General features: G+C 37.1%; 1 protein-coding gene across 1 annotated transcript; it reads right to left on the reverse strand.

The window, feature by feature from the left end:
- Positions 1-1,240: 1,240 nt before the first annotated feature.
- LOC113096462 (melatonin receptor type 1B-A) lies at positions 1,241-19,084 on the reverse strand. Its single transcript, XM_026261866.1, has 2 exons — positions 17,905-19,084; positions 1,241-6,545 (listed from the first exon to the last, which is right to left on the reverse strand). The coding sequence occupies exons 1-2, from the start codon at positions 18,101-18,103 to the stop codon at positions 5,677-5,679; spliced, it is 1,068 nt and encodes a 355-aa protein (XP_026117651.1). The 5' UTR covers positions 18,104-19,084; the 3' UTR covers positions 1,241-5,676.
- Between the last annotated feature and the right edge of the window lie 719 nt (positions 19,085-19,803).

The following is a 19,803-nucleotide window of genomic DNA, read 5'->3' on the forward strand; positions in this document are numbered from 1 at the left end:
AAACTTCGGATAGTTAATATGCAGCCAGCAGGAGGCCAATCATATTTGCAGCTCCACCTTGATGTGGTGACTGAATGTCAGGGTTTTGCTAGTTCTTGTTTATACAGTGTTCCGGGTGCTCATAAACTCACGGCCAAAAATTAGCTAGCTAAACAATAGTTTCAGTAGTTTTTTAATAGGCCATGCTGGTCTGAATACATATACTGCCAAAGTAGACGAAGAAATGAGTTCACCTCAGCGGTCATCTTTCGTAGTTGTAGTGTCGGTATACTTGATTAATTTCAGCAAACAGATTCTTTTAAACAGATATCTAGATTTATATGTAGTATTTTGAATCATTTTATCAAATAAGTTCGTTCTGAAACAGTACTATACAGTATGTATATATTTTGGGAAATCCGGTTCATATTGACTGTTCATATGAATTAAAAGATTAAAATGATGATTCACCAATTCGAGTCCCTGTATAAATTATAGCTATCATACGATAGTTATATTTAAAAATATACTGTCCCTTTAAATAAAAAAACTTATTTAGCCACTTTAGCTTGTAGCTACCATTTTTATAAATTGCATAATTATCAGATTTTAGCTTTGTAAACTATTTTAATAGTTTTAAAGTAAGTTTCTCAAAATTTTCCTAAAGTTTCTTTGATATTCATGGCCGTCCTTAACCTTGGTGACTTTTTTGTCCATTTATAATGAAAATCTGATTACTGTGAAAAGTAATAGCACACCTCTCCTCAACAAACCACACTATTTCAGGTATCTCTCTGAAGTGCAAATGGCCTGGGACAAGTCATGCACCAATGTTTAATCTAGGGTTCACGCCAAGGGCTATAATCATAACGATAAAAATATAGTTCTAAATTCCATCCCGCTTTAAAGAGCTTGAACATTTAAAGCGGCAAATGATGTAATTGGAGCATGTGCTTATAATAAACAGAATGTTCTTGTGGACGATGTTGGTGTGTCATTATCTTTATCGTTCTTGGCGTGAACGGGCTTTTAGGTGTTTAAATCACAAGCTCTTAAGTTACACTGATGTTTGGCTTAACAAGCAAATAAGTATAGAATCTGACAAAGAAATTGAAAAATGTGAAAATCTGATGTGATGGTGTGTTTACTCCTTCACCTCATGTGAGTCCTTCAGCGGTGCAAAGAGTCAGAAGAAACACAAACTAGACACTTCTTAAAAATAAAAATTTTATTAACATGTAAAATCTTACACCACCGGCCATCGTGGAATCATTGTAGACCATGTCACATTATTTTTAAAGCCTCTTGGGCCTTTTTTCCCATCTGTCCATCTGTCCTTAGCAATTGATCACTCTTTTTGTCCAAAAGTAACCGCTGTCTTGTTCTTAAGAGCACAAATTCAAAAGATTCAAATAAAACAATCAACGTTCATGCACATTCATTTTGCGGTATGAAATATCACAAGTGTTTGGGGCTTCAACAGTTTGACCCGATTAATGCTTGGATTTACTAAGTTTAGTTTTTACAAACGTCGTACATCAGTTCATGTTCACCAATACAGCAGAATTACTAAGATGAGAAAACCTACTCAAGTACTAAGACACATTGATAAGATGTACCTGTTGGTTGAGATTACTTCAAGGGTTTATTCATTTATTGACCTCAACTTAATTTAGTTCCTTATCCAGAGGGGTAACAATCTGCACAGTGTTTTCTTCTTCTGGGGATTCACATTTAAATAAAATTGGAAATAAATGAGATAATCATTTTGCATAAACCATTTAAGTAAACTCAGTTAAGACTGTTTAGTACTTGGAAACAAAGATGAGTACTCAGTCTCTGTACCATAGAAAAATGAAATTTGCAAAGTACAGTACAATTACAGTGAATAACCGTAGATCAAAATGGATTCTCACAGACTGGGAAATGGTATCAAAGTACAGAAGGTAGCAATAACAACCAAAACGATTTAAAATAATTCATAAAAATAACAAATACATACAATAATAAATATATTTATTCCTTCTGAGCAAAGCACATCATAATTATTCCACCAATGCGAATATCGCTTTACAGGTGCTGGATAAAAGCTTTCTTCGATTTTTTAATTCCAAGACAACAATACTAACTGCAGATACAAAGATGCCAGCACTCATCAGGTTGGCCAAGACAAAGAGATTACTTAACGAGCATTTGTCATAAATACAGAGATTATTCATCAACATAGTCATCAAAGGTACTAAGAAATGAGCATGTGATCTCGCCGCAGTAAGAAGTGCGCGATACTCATTGAAGTTACTAAGATTAGTCTACTCTCATCATAAATACTAAGATCAGGTTACCCATGAGAGAAACTGATATAAAATACTCAGAATCAAAAGAAGGAATACCCATATAAACAGTACGATATGCGAGCGTTTGGGCACTCGGTTGGAATACTAAGATATCGGTGACTGATGGCGCGATGTGTTTTAAATGCATAGACACGAGTCATTCTGCGACAAACTCCATTACTAAGATAACACTGGAACTGTAAACGGAATAAATACGCCGATCTCTTTCTCGTGACATCTTCATTGTGCTTTCGAATCACCCTCAAGGGCGACTGTAGCCTATTGTGTTCATAATAGGTTAAGATGTCGAAACCCTCATCTCACGTTGTCTGATATGAACTCACAGCTAAAATAGATCATTGTTACTAAGAACTTGAAATGCAGTCAGGTAAAAGTTTTTTTTTTTTTTTAACACCCTGAGCACTCTTGGACTATATTATGGAAGCCCATTTACTCAACTAAAAAAAAAAAAAATTGCTGTGACTTTTTTTATCTCACAATACTGACTTTTTTTCTTAGAATTGACTTGTGTGATATAAACTCGCAATTGCGAGTTATGAAGTCAAAATTGCGAGTTATAATGTCAGAATTGCTAGATATAAACTAGCAATTCTGAATTTTGTCTTGGAATAGCGAGATAACTTGCAATTCGGACTTTAGAACTCAGAATTCTGAGAAAGAAAAAGTCAGAAATTCAAGATATGACCTCGCCATTGTGAGAAAAATAAATTAGAATTGTGAAATATTAACTTGCTATTGTAAGAAAAAACTCAGAATTGTGAGTTTCCATGCCACAATTCTAACTTTGTTTCTCAGAATTGCGAGTCAGAATTTCAAGTTGATATCTCTTGCAATTCTGACTTTATAACTTGCCATTGCGAGTTTATATCTAACAATTCTGACTTTATAACTCCCAATTATATAATAAAGTCAGAATTGCAAGATATAAACTCGAATTATGAGAATATATAAAAAGTACATAAAAAGTCGCAATTACTTTGTTTTATTTTTTTATTCACTGGCAGAAACTGGCTTCCATACCATATGGTGTTTGGGTTTCACTAACATTTTTCTAAATTTACTGGGATGCAAAATGTATTAATCTATTTTAAACCAGGTGAAATTAAAATCATTTTACAGACTGTCAAAGTGCACCATGGTTCAACAGATTATAAAGTACAATATTTAAAAGAGTGTAGTATACTTAAGATTTCAATAAGTGCATTGATGCCTTTCATTTAGCATTATTTCTCACTGCGATCAGAAGCCCCTTTGAAAATTAGTCAAAAACTCTTCACAATAAATCACTAAAATGTTACTGCTACTGGTGTTCATAATTTTAAGTACCTAAAATTTGAGGCTTAAATTTCCTGAACGGGAAGATACACTGATTAATGAGAATTTTCATCCAATGTCTATGACTTGTTTATTTGCAAACTGTCTGCATTGTTTTCATGATGTAAAAACAGCCACAAAATTAGTGCTGAATGAAATTTCCACAATGCAATTCCTGATCATGAGTGTTAGACATGTGGTTAAACTGAATTACGGGTGCTTATAGCGAGGGATTTTTTGTTGAAATGTTCCGAGTCACTGTTAAGTGAATTCACCCGTCAATTTTTCTTTTTTTTGGCAGATTCTAGTTATTAAATTTTTGAGGCTTTAACAGTTCACATACTGTACATACAAACAATTTACACACAGTTTAAATTCTATTGTTTGACAATGAATATTATACATCTTAAGCAGGATCCTCAAAGTAAAAAAAATATATTTTAGCAATATCCTTCCCGTAATAATGACAAAATAGGCTACTTAAAAGATATCTGAGATGGGCAAAGGTAAAAATAAATTACTTGAGAAGAAAAAAACATTACAAATCTGTAAATTGTTAGACAAAAGTTTCATTACCTCATCCAACTCTGCAATAAATGACGTTTTACTGAAACCTGCCAACTGACACTTACCGGTTGAAATGGGTAATTTCAGCAGATGGCTATATAAATGTTGGTGGCTGAATGAACGCAACACAACAATTTAACTACTATCAAAAATGTCTGTTTAAATAAAAAAAATAATAATTTGATAAAAATAATAAAAGTTATTTAATGTATTTGATTAAGAATTAGGTCTTTCTTTACAGTTGTGGTTTGATTGACTGGCACCTTGAACGAAGTGTGTATGTTTAAATGTCAGTTGACACAGAATGACATGCTGGTATATTAAAGTAGGTATATTAATAAAGATTATTTTAACTTTTGTTATATTACTATTTTATATTTAAGACGTTGACAAATAGTATATTTGTGTCACATAAATAAGAAGCCCTATGCTCATCATTATTATTTTTTGTTCTTGATTATTTGAACCCTGTTAATGGATTCAATGCTAAACTTTGCTCAGTTGAGTAAAAGTTTTAATGTAAGTATGCCATAACGTGCAGAATGTGCAGATGCGTTCTGCTGGTGCACAGACATAGGGAGCGTGTGATGTTTTTTTTTTTTTAATCTATGGAGAATATAAGAACGTGTTCTTGCAGCATTTTGGCATATTCCCACAGGACGACATCCGCAGACCTAGAGGAATGTTGTGGGAAGGTTACCGGAAGATTTCCACAGTGTTTGCAGCTGTGGGAGTTGCTCAAGTTGAGTTTGCATAGCAATAGGGGAGTTTTACAAGAATGTTGCTGCAGTGTTTTGGGGAACGTTTGGATAACCTCTGCTGCAAACCAAAGGGAGCCCTAGTTTTACACTTTCTCCATTGAGTTTTAAATTAATTGGTTGCATAGCACAAGGGGAGGCTCTTGTTTACTTGCAGCGCCAAAAGTGTTAACGCTATTGGAGCACTGAGAAAACATATGTCAAGATGCTGAGAGGTCACAAATGTGTGAGCATTTGGGTAGCATTTTTTTAATTCTGTTATATCATTAGGGAAGCACTTGTGAAATGTCTGAGAGATCTGTTTGGTGAGAATTTATGGGTGGTTGGAGGAAAAATAAGTTATTTTCTAGGGGCGTGTGATTGGAAGAAGATCACAATGTTCTGCAGTCTTTGTCTTCCTCGAGTTTGCACCTTTTGTCTGGTAATGACTTATTGCACTGTTCTCAATCATTAGCATGCATTCATTGAATGTGATTGTAACACTTGTGTGAGATGTAATTAATTTTCTTAATACTGAGGATTATTATAATTGTAAGTTTCCAGCAAATGAGGTATTGTTTTTTTGTTTTGTTTTTTGGCAGAGTGTGGTATCTAAAGTGAGACATAAATATGGTATTTTCAAAACATTTGTGATTGCGATTTAAAACCGTTTTGCAGCATTCTCTGTTTGATATCTGTGAACAATTGAATGTATTGTTGGTAAGTTATATTGTGTTCGCTTTGGGCTGATCATCGTTATTGTTGTTGCCAGGTGAATGTTTGTTGCTGCGCTCAGTCCCGCCCTTTGACGTCTCCTGCAGGAAGAGGCGTGGCTTACAAAGTGACAGAAGTATTCTTCGATATTCTCTGCGGAAGTTCTGATTGAGCAGTCCGTACACTACGGCGTTCAGGCAGGAGTTAAAATATGCCATGAAATAACTCACCACAAATAGCCAATCAGGGACCAAGGGCCCTACGCGGGGCGGGTCCACCGCTACAGCCAAGCCAATCAGATTCAGCGGCGCCCAGCAGACGGCGAACAGCACAAAGACGACGAACATGGTCAAGAAGTGACGCAGTTCACTTGGACGGAGGCGTGGCCTGACATCGGTTTTGACCCGCCTCCTTACGCGGAGCACCAGCACCCAAATCCTCAGATAGCAGAATGTAACTACCGCTATAGGAAGCAGGAAGTGCACAGTCACCACGGCGATGGTGTAGCCTGCACTTGTTGTCTGACTAAAGGTGCAGGAGTAAACGCGAGGGTCGTACGTCAATGACCCCAACGCCAGGTTCGGGAGAATAGCAATGGCGGTAAGCACCCAGACTAACATCAGTAGCACCAGGGTTCCGGTGCGGCCGTAGATTTTCTCGTAGGTGTTGGCCTGGCAGATGAAACAGTAGCGGTTGATGGCGATGGCAGTGATGTTGAAGATGGAGCCGATGACGCTCGCTCCCATCAGGAAGCCGCTGACCTTACACTCCATCTCGCCTGGCAACCAGCCCGCGTGCAGCATGGCGTGCAAGACCAGAGGGTAGGGATAGCAAACCACCAGGAGATCGGCGAAAGCCAGGCTCACTACAAACGCATTTCCTAAAGCACACACACACAGACAGAATTCAAATACAAGGCCTTAGTTATGACATTAAAATGAATTGTTTTATTACATTCAGATCATGATGACATAATTATTCAATCAAAAAAAAAAAAGATCAACCATTATGTTATATAAAAACAGTAAATTAGAAATGATGACAACAGTAAGATGTAATCAGGGAACTACACTTCTTCAGGGGCGGATCCCATGAAAATGCTGTGCCACCCCAGAATAAAATATAAATGTTGTCATTTAAGCAGTATTTCATATGCTACTTTTCAGCAAAATAATGGCAAGAAAACAAGTCTTTTAGTAAACTGTGCATGATGGTTGCATGCTCCTGCTACTACTTCTTGAGTCAGAAACACAGAGCGAGGCCCAGTTCAGAAAACAAATTGTTTTTACATCCATTGGGTAAAATGACTGCTTCTCAGCTAACTAGAAGTCTTCTGAGAAACCTAATCCCATCCGGATAAGTCTGATTGTAATTGTTTGGTGATATGATTCTCTTACCACCCGCTCTACTTTCATCATGGATAAAGGTCTTTTTTGCCATCCGACGAAACGGTACCATGAAATCAATAAGAAGATGCAGATCATGGCATCTAATAGCAGCAGATTTAGATAAGAATCTTAACATATCGCAGTTTTTGTAAAGTAAACTGTAGCACATGTTGTACATCCTCAAAAACGTGTGATTTTTCAACCTTTTTTGTAACCATGTACTGCACTTTTGCAGAACTTAGAAATGATTGCCTAAAGATATAGTCTTGTGCCAGGAAACCAAGAAACTGCTACAGTACTGTAATGACATTTGGCCAAATGTGCAGGGGATGTTGAATTTTCTTTTTTTCTTGTGGTGCATACCAAGTTCATATACAATTCTTTTTGGTATTTGAACTTTTCTAGTAAACTTAATCTATTGCAAGATTAGTGAAAATATTTTTTTTCCCCAAAAGGTCATAGCTTTAAACACCTATATCTGTAATTTAATTTATGTTTTATACTGTAATAGACACTGGGCTGCAAAATAATTCCTGAATCCCAATGAGAGTAAAGTCTTTTTTTTTTTTTTTTACTTAAATAGTTTTATGTGCTAGGTGTTTGCTAGTTGGTTGCTAGAATATTCTGGGTGGTTGCTAGGCTCTTGCTAGAGTATGTGGTTGATAGTGTGTTCTTGGTGATTACAGATATTCCCACCTCTGTTCATAACAGAAAATCAAACATTGTCTTCAAAACTGATCCAGTTTCAGTGCTTTGATGTTTTTATATTCCTTTCTATTGTTAGGAAAATCTGTTTTTGTTGCTCTTAAACTTGCACTAAAACGTGATTTACACCATCCTAATAGCATATGTAATATTAATAGAACCACTTGTATTATTTAGTGATACTCAGAAACATTTACTGTTGAATTTTTTTTATATATCGTGTTTTTGACTTGGTGGATTTTGAAATGTTATTTATTTTTCATTTTCAACAATATGATTACTTCATGGTAATGCAATAGGATATTTGTGAACACAATTGTTTATGTCAGGCCATAAATACCCCAAAATTATGATCGGGGGCTTGCTTTCGTGTTCTGCTACTGTTTATGCTTTTCCCCCTCTCTTATGCTAACCAGGACTGCATTTATTTGATCAAAAAATACAGTAAAAACAGTTCTATTGTAAAACATGATTAAAATAAAATTTCTATTTTAATATGTTTTTAAAGCATTTATTTCTGTGATCAAAGCTAAATTTTCAGCATCACTACTCCAGTGTCATAAGATCCTTCAGGAATCATTCTAATAAGCTGATTTGCACCTTAAGGAACATTTCTCATTATTATTATCAGTGTTGAATATAAAAAATTGTAATATGTTAATGTCTTCACTGTCACATTTGACACAAGTATTACATCCTTGCTGAATAAAAGTCTAAATCTTCCCAACACCAGCTGTAAATTTAATATAATTATTAAAAAATGTATATCATTATATTTTAGTTGTTGGTACTTTATTATTCCTAACTTTGTCGGTTTTCAAATATTTTGCAAGAAAACGTAATGGCGAATAATTTATAAGTATTTTCCTGTTTCGCGTTTTCAAAATGTAATGCAGCAAAGCCAATCAAAAATGAATGAATGAATGAATGAACCAACATGATCTTTAAGACACAACTGTGTGGAGCAAGATTTTAAACCAATGAGGAAATCGTTTAATACAGAAATGATCATTTCTGACACTTTATCACATTAGGACACAGGTTAGGACACTGTTTTTTGAACAACAAATAAAAATGTATCTTTCTTGTTAAGTACATGTGAAAAACAGACTCCGACCAAAATGCAAGAGTTTCTTCAGATTTACATTTTTTTCCATGAAATCATGACACTGGTGAGTTACTTTCCACTAGAAAATAAAATGAATGTATTTTATACGTTTACCAAGGTTCGTAGAGTAGAAAACACAAACGCCAGAAAGGAAACTTGATAACAGCACCTGAACTGTAGTCGATATATTGCGTGTCTGGGAGTGTGGGAGTGTGTGTGTGTGTGTAATGTGTAGGACTGGCTCAGGTGCTGTAGTATTTTGACTCTGAGGTTCACACAAAGTTCATATCTATTAGATTAAGTGCGGTGTGTGTGACAGAGTTCTCCTCTGCAGTGCTTGTTTGTGCATGTTGCATTGGTTTACCAGTCAGTCTCTCGCATGCATGTGTTGTGTGCTGGTTTGCTGGGAGTTGAGGTTTTCTCCTCAGATCAGGTTGTTTTAGCATTTTTACCACAGATGGAGTTCATAAGAAGTTCAACACAGTACTGAACACACACCTGTGCTCCTAAACCAATGCGTTACAGAACTCAGATAGGTTTTGTATGGATACATGCATTCAATGAATATCGATCGAATGCATCTGGGAAAAAGAGTCTATATAAAAAAGTGATCATTTTAGGTTAATATTCTATTTCATATCTCATACTGATTTTATTGCTAGAGGTCAGCAGGTCACTAGCCATTCCTCTTGCTCTAATACATCGGTATAGATACTGCAGCGATGCATTATAAAATGAACAAGATGAATGACTATCAATGCATGAATCAAGCATTCTTGGAATGGCGCTTTCTGACACTCTTTAAATTCCATTGATGCACATTTGCCTAAATGTAAACTGTTGCAACACAGGACACGCCCACAATGCACTGCATGATCACTGTTGCTCATGTCTCCAGAAATTGAATGATTTAGGGTCACCGCAAATTGCTGTCAACTTTCACAGCCGCCCATTTCCTCTTATCTAATTCCCCCCTTCTTCTCCATTTTGTCTTTCTCATTTGGATCCATCAATGTCTGCTATCTTTCTCTCGCTCTGTCAATATCTCTCACCGTATCTGATTTCTAATCCATTTCTTTTCCTCTCACTTATTACAACTCAATTCGCCTCCCCTCACGTTCGTCCTTTCTCACAAGAAGATTAAGAGGCAAGAGAAAAAAAGCAGTTGGACTTTAAATGTTTTAATTGAAACGTCGAAAGGCTTTCTGAGAGAGAAATCTGGTCTAAACTCTCGTTCTGAGATGTGAGGAATAAGTGTTCAGGAGATGAATAGTGTGCCAGATTCACAGATGCTTCCAGATTAATTTAGGACTATCCAAAGTCGCTTTGGATAAAAGCTTTATACTGAATGCATGAATGAAACGTACAGTAAAATGTTTTCCGTGACTTGACAAACAAAAAATATCTATCTGTTGCATTTCACAACTTCAGAAATATTCCCAGTAAAGGATCCTAATAGGGATCAGAAGTGACAGATAATAATGTTTTAAATAACCCCATGAAACAGAGGAAAATGCAAGTGAACTGGTAAGAGAAACGAGGGATTCCAAGTGTATTCCAGTGGAACAATTCATGGGATTTTTGTTTCAATTAAATTGGGTGACCTGTCTGTGGAGTGTTTTACATTGCAGGAGCAGAACAAAATGAAAAAACCCAGCATGCAGCTAAAGCTTTTACAGCAGAAGCTCCTATGATATCAATGTCACAAGCTTTATAATATTTTACAATAATCCATCTCTCATACATATAAGCACATAAAAGTTCTAATGACAAAAAGAAGAATTCAAAATCTACGTCAGTAATTTACAATTTGCAAAGGATTGGAAAAAGTCTTCAGATTAATTTATACATGTGAAAAATAGGCTACGAATGTTACCCTGTCGCTCATATGAAGACAGTTATCATGTCTTTTTTTGCTGATTAGGGAGCAATAGATTTCTTCACCTTGACGAAAGCAAAAAATCTATAAAAAACCACATCATATTTTGTGAGAAAGTGTGACATGCTCGAGCAAAACAGGCTCATTTTTGTGGGGATTCACACCCCAAAATTGGTAAGAAACAAGTATTGGATTTCATACAGCAAGTATGATGCAGGTCAGTGTTATTTTTCTAAAAATCTTTTTGTTTCACAGAAGAAAAGAAAGTCATATACAACAGGGATAGAATGAGGGTAAGTAATCGATGAGAGACTTTTCATTTTTGTGTGGAGTATTCCTTTAACTATTCAAGTCACAGAAGCTTTTACAAGCTATAAAACTCTAAATGTCAAACAGCGAACATGGAAAATAGGTTAAATGGAGTAAAGAAGGCACTGTATTCAAATTAATTATAATTGCGTTATATGGTCCAAAGGGTGTTGAAGGTACAGTCAGCTAAATAAAAGCACAACTGTTGCACAAGAGTGGGACACGTTTATTTTTTAAACAGGTCTCACAAATGTACAATATGAAATCTAGAAACCCAGTATCATGGTCTGGCTCACAAATAGCCTAAATGTCAAACTACACCAATGGGTCTCATTAATGCTTCAGCTGTTTCTACTAGGCACCACTGAGATTAAAAATGAGGTTTTTCCTCTTGAGCAAATGACCATCTCATCTCGTTTCAGAAAAGAGCTCAACAATGTCTCAAACTGTAGTCAGATTTGCCAAGTAACAGCTATTTTTTCCATCCATCATGCAAAACATCTAAAGAAGAAGGGGATATTTAAAAGAGACACACATGAGAACTCCATTCGGTCTTTTGAGCCACCTTTCCTCCGGGTGTCTCTCTTATACACATAAGCACACACAAAGGCTTTAATAAAAAAACAGCATAACAGAGAATGCTCACACACACAACCATTAATGATGGCAACGGAAGGTAGTGCTTAGTCAACATGAATGCTAATTAAATCTCTAATGACCCCAAACTAACAAGGACTTCACTAACACGATCACTATTTCATAGGGTAAAAACACAAATGAAGGGTTCTACCATGGTATGCATCTCTCTTTTGCCTATAACTGTGTGTGCATGAGATTTTACTGCTCTTAAACTCTGACCTCTTGCTTTTTCACCCAAATGACAAAAAGGCCACCTCTCACTGCAGATTTTACAAGATTGCTAGGTTGTGTGCAAGTGTGTACAGCAAAAAGTGACAAGAGGTTGCGACATGCCAATTCGACTGTCAGCCGGTAGAAAATGCCAGGCCGTCGTTGAGCATCTGTCAGCTCAGTTTTAGGGTGTGTTCTGCGCCATCGGTACTAGTTGGACCGTGTTGGTGCCATTTTTGGCCAGTTGAGAATGTTGAATTGGCGTCATGCAGTCGGTGAGAAAGATTTCTTTGATTGGCTATTCAACTTAGCAAACCAGTGCGTGAGATGAGAAGGGAAAGTGATGAAAGCGAGCAAATGACAAAGTCAAGAGGACACACAAAACCAAAAAAAGTTGTTTTGATGTTACATAATTTCATCTGCACGTTTCAATACATGTCTATTTTCATAATGACAAGGCTGTCTGGAATGAAGACAGTGATTAACATGACTAATATTAAAAATGGTCAGCAAGTGCGTCTTTAGTAATGTTATGTATATCCACACTTCATCTACAGCGATATCGTTGACTTGATTGCAAATTAAAACAGACACTATTTCAACTGAACAGAGATGACATCAATGAATTCAATGATGAACTGCCTTTAACTATCATTTTGCATTATTGAGACACTGTTTTCCAAATGAATGTTGTTCAGTGCTTTGGCGCAATGTATTTTGTTTAAAGCACTATATAAATAAAGGTGATTGATTGATTGATTGACTTCTAGATTTAGTTACTCTTTTTAAATAATGAATTTAGACTATTACCGCCTTATGACTAAGATAAACGTACGCTGCAGTTGGCCATTGACTGTATCATCTTAGCACTGTTTTAGCCCAATTCAAAATATTTTGGCAGCTGCCAAAATGAATCTTTGTCCCGCCAAAGTTTTATTTGATCATTTAATGTGATTACTTGGTGATGTAGAGGACTGCTGTACTTGTGATGGCAGTATGCAGTGCATGTTGATGACTGCTGAGAGAACGCCTTTCTAGTCACACTGTTTTATTACCTCATTACTTTGATCAAACTTCTCACTTCACCTTCTTTGTCTTTGTATGAGATGCCCTTCTTAAAAAAGAAGCTTTTCAAGTGAATCATAAAACATAAATCACATTCTGGCAACAGGTGAATAAGGGCTAGTTAGCTTAACATAGTATCAAATTTGCCCCAAAATGAACTCAGTCTAGTGTTTAAAATAACATCCTTCTGTGGTCCAATGTGACTAATTATTATAGAATGTGACAGAAAATCTAGAATTTTATGGAATTCTATACTGTAATACAAGTAATGTTGATTAGCACTGCATTATGCATATAGCATATTCCTAGTAAAATACCCGAGATGGCTTGAGCACAGATGAATCATTGCAATAAACAATTGCAATGTTTAAAAAACATGTTTATTGCCTTCATGTTTCATCATTCAAAACATCTTTATCATTATCCTCTTTATCTTTATTTTATTCAGCTAAAAATATTTTATGCAGATATTTTATTCACGCCCACAGCTGAACATCTGATGCATATGGCACACAAAAATGTAAACACTCAAAGTCATCATCTGATTGGCTGAATTCTACAGAATTTCTGGGAGACGTGTGTAGCACTTTTTAACATTTTCCTGGAAACAATAATGCCATCACGCCAAACCACCTCATGGAAGAACGAGGTGTTGTTTTTACTACTTTGATGACGAGCGCTTATCAGGATCAACTAAATGCTGGATTTTCAAAAAAGTATGTGAAATATGTAAAGTTCACAGAATAGACTTTTTAAAATACGTCCAAGAATTTTATCCACTGGTTACTGTGGGGACTTTTCCACGACCCTAAACATGATGCGGCACAAAACGAAATATGATTGGTTGATTTACCTGTCAGTCATATGGCCTCTTGGGTGGGCTTTGGCCATTCAAAGCAAGTTTTCCAGACCTTCTGCTGTCAGTCTGAAGGTCTGCCTATGTGAGACTTAGCTACAGATAGCTGGATGTATTTGTCCATATTAGGGCTTTTTCCGGAGCAGAGTTTATCATTGCATCCCAAATCGCATACTTATCATCCTAAATTGTTTTTGAAATTAGAATTAGTGTGCCCCAAATCAATCAATCATGTTGAAATAAGTAAAAAAAATGACTTACACTGTAAGACATAAAAGAATAAGACTGCATGCTAATTGGATATGACAAACTGTTTCTTTGCATTTATTTTGGATTTATTGTCAGTATTGGGCACACATTGCACAAGGGTACTGTATGTATAGATGACTGTGTTCGTCAGCCACCACCAAAGACCATTTTTGTCCCTGGAAATACCCTGTTCATGTTGTTTGGTGTGTCACGCAAAAGCTTCTGTTAAGCAAACAGAAAAGTCCTAACAATTGCTCAAAGAAAAAGACTTGCCAAATGATTTTTGACAAGTGTTTACTGTTATTGTATCGACAAAAAATATCAAAAATATCTTCTTTTGTGTTCCTCTAAAGAAAAAAGGTTTCCATTTAAACCATCCCTGTAATGCTTCACTCATCAAAGTTCAATGCATCGGGGAACATAGTCATCAATCATCTGAAAAGCCTTTATTGCTCTCCAGGGATATGACCCTCAATTTTACGAGAAAAAAAATGTCTTAAACACATCACTTTCCTTTACTCTAGGGAACAACTGCAAGGGCGTGATGGAACGCTGCCGGACAGAAGTATGGGCGTGGTTTAGTCATCTCATTTGCATACAGTTTCGCCAGACCCAACAGGATTTCATTCAGTCTGGCACTGCACAGCAAATTGAACCTTTAGGAAAAACTAAACACATCTGATGTATTAATCAATACTACCTGCTCCTGCGGTTCAACTGGACACAGCACAAAGTCGAGCATGTAGAAGAACGAAAAGCACAAAAAGGTACTCCAATATTAGTGTTTCCCTAATCATAACAGGTCAAAGTGAAGGATGCAGTCAAGGGTGACAGACACACAACATTTATCACATGCCCTTTGAGTATCTATACAGATCACCAGCAAGCTCATCACTCAATGCTAATCAGACACTCAATGTCACCTTGTGGTACACAAATACACCTCTACCCATAGCAGGACTTACCACTGGGCTGCAGCCCATGGGCCCTACCTTGTAGGGGGCCCTGCTTTTGCCTATTTAAATTTGTTTGATTTGACTGATGACAGTCAGACATGATTAGCCACATGTACACGCAAGGGCTAACCAGGCCAGCCGTGACCTCCAAGGTCATAATCAAACAGCATTAACTTCTATTTCACTTAGGACACTTATTGATCGCATCTGCACCAATTGGTTTGTTATCACATGGCACTTTGAACAGCTCCATTAAGCCTTTAGCCTACACCACATGTATAAAAAGATGTTCACGCCTCATTTAATGTCAGATGATGATTCTATATTATATAAATATTAGACTAAATTATGTGATTAAAAATAACCTTATATATATATATATATATATATATATATATATATATATATATATATATATATATATATATATACTATTGACTATAGGTTAGACATGTTGCATATTTGTACTATATATGAACCTCAAAGTATATTTACATTTTTGAGTATTTTGTGTTGCTCTATGATGATGTTCTAGCCCCCTAAGTCCTGCACTGCCTCTACCAAACCCAAGCAAAAGCCCATAACATGAGGTCAAGGACCAAATCTAACTGTCTCAATAAATACCAGAACCACAGACACAACTTTAAGAGCGAAGGACCGGATTGAAAGCAAGATAGAGATGAAGAATAAGAGTGAAAAGGAGTAGGAATGACAGCAACATTTCTGTCATTTCGGTCTCTCTCTTCATCCCTTTGTAGACAACATGTTTTATTTGAAAGCTGGAGTGCAGGGCTGTGCTGGTAAACGGGTACATTGCCGTGGTTACCGTAGCTTTGTTAAGACAGTGATGGGATGATGCCACCTGCACATTTCAAGATAAGAAAATGTCAAAAATCTCCAAAGACACAATGACATGCATAGAAAAGCTCTCTCTTCCTTTGCTGCTCGCTTGCGCTTTGTCTGTTCTCACACACTCCATATTACTGATGACTATTACAGAACACAGCCGACATATCAAACTCTGACCTAATAACACAGCGCTGTCGAATGGTTTGACGGACTGTCTGTTTGGAGATATTGCAGTTCAAATCTGTGTTTACCTACTCTCTCTTTCTCGTCGTCTTTTTTTCTGTTCCCATTTGCAGGTTTTTCTGCGCTCTGGTAAGCAGTGAAAAACTGAAATCTTAAAAATTGCATTTTAAACTCCCACCGGTCCTTAAGACATCAAAGTGGAAAAGAACTCTGGCATTCTGAGGTCAGATCATGCAAATTATGAAGAGAACATAAGAATATTTTAGAACAACCCTGGTAATTTCATTGTGCTGTTTTTCTTTCTGACATTGTTCTTTGCTTATCCATTCATTTTCTCTCACATCTCCTTTTGTGATTTAAAAAAATAATCATTCTTGCAGAGTAGGAACATGTTTTCAAAAGATTTGCATGCCTGTGTTTTGTCCCGAACACTTCACAATAGAAAAACATCAGACATCTTAGACATCTATTTGAAACTGGAAAGCATTGCCAGATAATAATGAAAAAAATGCAAATGAAGATCCATAATTTGAAACCATATGGTACTTCATATTAATGAATGAGGTACTCCAATAAAATGCTTTTTCTGAGTGGAATTAATTGAAATTGCTTTGCATTTTCTCTCACACTTACTCCAACACAGCCAGCACATAAGTGATAGATGCTGGTGGTAAATCTGAGCTATTGCTGTTTCAGACATGCAGTTCACACCCCTGCACTCATTCTCCGGTACACACATATGTGTGTATAAATAATTGATTCACGCCAAAGGATTTTGATTTATCTCTGAATTTTAAAAGGAAGTATCCAAACATACATTTGTCACCTTCACAAGCACACTGCCACTCTCTGGCTCACATTCACATGGTCTTCAAATATCCGTTAAAGTATCACTGTCAGACAGCCTCGAGTGCACAGTGTGATTCTCAGGCTCTGACCGTCTTTGATATCTGTGTGTTATGTAACATCAAACCGTCTCGTGTCCATTAAACATATAGTTTCAGATTTTGTTTGGTGATAATTAGCATAAACATGAATAAACAAACTAAACAAGGAATGAATTAATGAGGAATGAATGACAAACAAATGAATGAATAAACAAATGTGTAAAAATAATGTTCAGTGTCTTAACAGAAGCTTGTTTTACTTGGCAAAATTAATCATTAGGCATATGGAAACGACTAATTAGCAGGTTAATCTAGGCTAATTCTATAACTGACATTCAAAACTAAAATACAAAAATAATTAAATAACAGACAATGCATTAGTATAAGTTTAAGAAACAATTATAAAAGGCAAATTATGTTAAATAGAATCATATTTAAATCTACTGAAATTATTTCAATAAACAGATGCGGTGCTTCATATGCTGTATGACTGCAGAACAGATGATGAACATCTATCTCAAAATGATTTTAGACAAATTCCCATCTTTTTGTATGAGATTTGTATTGTCATTCATGCTCAGGCATACAGCGCACGTGAATGGCTGGTTAACGTGTGAATGAAGCACTAGGTTTATTCTTGAATTTCTCCGTGTGGCACGGGAACACACGACAGATGATGGCAGTATTATAATGACCCTCTGAAACTGTAAATGAGTCATACGAGTATTATCCTAATAACTCCTTGTCATGAGCCAGTGAATGATTATCATCCACTCTTAAGGGCCATTCACAAAAGACGCGTTCTTGCGTTCTTTTTTCTTAATCGTTTTGCACTGTAGTGTAACTTTGGAATGCGTTAAGCTGTTCTGAATGCAAGAACGGGTCATGTGTGAGAATCCCCTCATCTCTCCGTTAATGAATGTGGACTAAACGCGCGCGCTCACTCGCTCACTTACCCGCGTTTCTCAGTTTTCTATTTCTGAGCACCGAGATGATCACCAGCACGTTACCGAGCACGTCCACCACGCTCGTGAAGATCAGCACACCGGCCAGCACCATGACGACCCATGCTGGCCGCGCGCCCGCTCCGCTACCCCAAGCGCGACCCTGCGCGACTTCCGTCCGGTTCCTGATGAGGGAGACATTCTCGGGCATGTCGAATGAACTTCACCCTCTCTCACAAAAACACGCTCGGAATCTTTCTCACGAAGCTTCTGTCATCTTCCCCTTCGTCAACAATTAAACATGTCAACATTCTCACCAAGCATTGGGAAGCTCGGTGACGCGTTTTGTTTTCTCATGCATGTGCCACATGGATAAATTTTCCACCTGGTTCTTCTTCTCGCGTTTGACGAATATGTTCAACTTCACAGTGCTCTTTCTCCCTCCTCGCGCGCTCTTTTAAAACTCATTCACGGTGAAAGCGCGGCGACGCACCTCGAGCTTCTCCGAGCATCTCGCCCCAGTCGCGTGCACTCCGGTATTTCCCATTGATGACTGAGGGATCACATTGGCGTGGGTTCACCCCTCTTCCTCCTCCTCACCCAATTATTCTTCCTCTTGCCGTTCAGTTTATTTACAGTGACGTTTGAGCTGAGGTAAACTGAGACGCTTCCAAAAAAAAAAGCTGTCAAACGTGAGACACGTCAGCTCTCCGGTATGTCCAGTCAGTCAGACTTTATTTATTTATTAATTCACTCGGTGGTGACGGAAACCGATGCGTGATATCGGATGATGTGCTCCCGTGTCGGTTTAATTCCCGCCTTTTAGGAATGCCAAACCTTATGTGACTCCGGTGTGTGTCGTTAAAACGCTTCTTTTTGTTTACTACAACGGTCTTCGCGTTTAAGGAGCAAGACTGTTGTTAAATTAAAGAATCCAACTTAGAATTTCTGAGAATTCCGTGTTTTCCCGCCTCAAAGCGAGTCCCTCAGCGCTGTTCCCGCCAGCTACACGTGAACGGAGTTTCCGGTCCAGTTCTCGGACAAGTCCAGTTACACGACAGCTGGAGAGACGTCGCCCTCGACCAGCTCCGCGCCGCCGGTCTCTTGCGCTCTCCTCGTTGTGGACCAAAAAATCGGTGAGCGCGCGCCACCGCTGTTTACAGCTGCCCCGTTCACACGCTCTGGGAGCCTCCGCGTGAGTCTAAACTTGTACTGAGAGCGCGCAGCAGGTGCACGTGAGGGCGTCCTGCCACAAATAACGGGTTTGAATTAAAAGGCCTTGGAGCGTTTTCTCACTGATTGCTTGGTACCGAGCGACAGGATAACCAGTTTAAAGTCAGTTTTCACAACCATCACGAATCTTTTTATTTAAATAAATTATATCGAATAAAACAACCTGTAATAAAATTAATTCACAACGAATAAAACGTATTTTTATCATATCTTTTAAATAATACTAAAAAAAAAAACATTGTAAGAAGCAGTGAACTCAAGATGTGAAAATCAACAAGAAAGTCATTTATGACCTATAGCCTAATTACAGGATGCTGGGTCTAACTTAATTAAAACATAGCCTATAAATAGCTTTATGCAATGCATTGAGACTAAATTAAAATACAACACATTTACAGTCTAACTAAACTTAGGGTAATAAAACATGATTTTTTTTTGTTCCAATATTCTACCCAAACAGAAGTGCACGCTGGGAGCTAAAGCCCTGCCCCCAGTGATTTACATCACACTTTGCAGCTTTTTCTAGCCATAAATCATTCAATTAGACAGGATGAAGAATGTAAGTGATATACAAAGTGATCAGTCACAGTTACAGGGTGGGTTTATCTAAAACAAATTAATATGTCAATAATAGACTTGTGTGGGAAAAATAAATAATAGCCTATTGCAATCTCAGAT

Source organism: Carassius auratus, unplaced genomic scaffold (genome assembly GCF_003368295.1).
Source record: "Carassius auratus strain Wakin unplaced genomic scaffold, ASM336829v1 scaf_tig00215937, whole genome shotgun sequence".
NCBI classification, from domain to species: domain Eukaryota; kingdom Metazoa; phylum Chordata; class Actinopteri; order Cypriniformes; family Cyprinidae; genus Carassius; species Carassius auratus.

Excerpts from the sequence above, each read along its gene's own strand:
- LOC113096462 (XM_026261866.1), bottom strand. The coding sequence starts at position 18,103 with ATGCCCGAGAATGTCTCCCTCATCAGGAACCGGACGGAAGTCGCGCAG. Across the intron at positions 6,546-17,904 it reads TAGAAAACTGAGAAACGCGG|GAAATGCGTTTGTAGTGAGC; the intron begins GTAAGTGAGCGA and ends TGTGTGCTTTAG.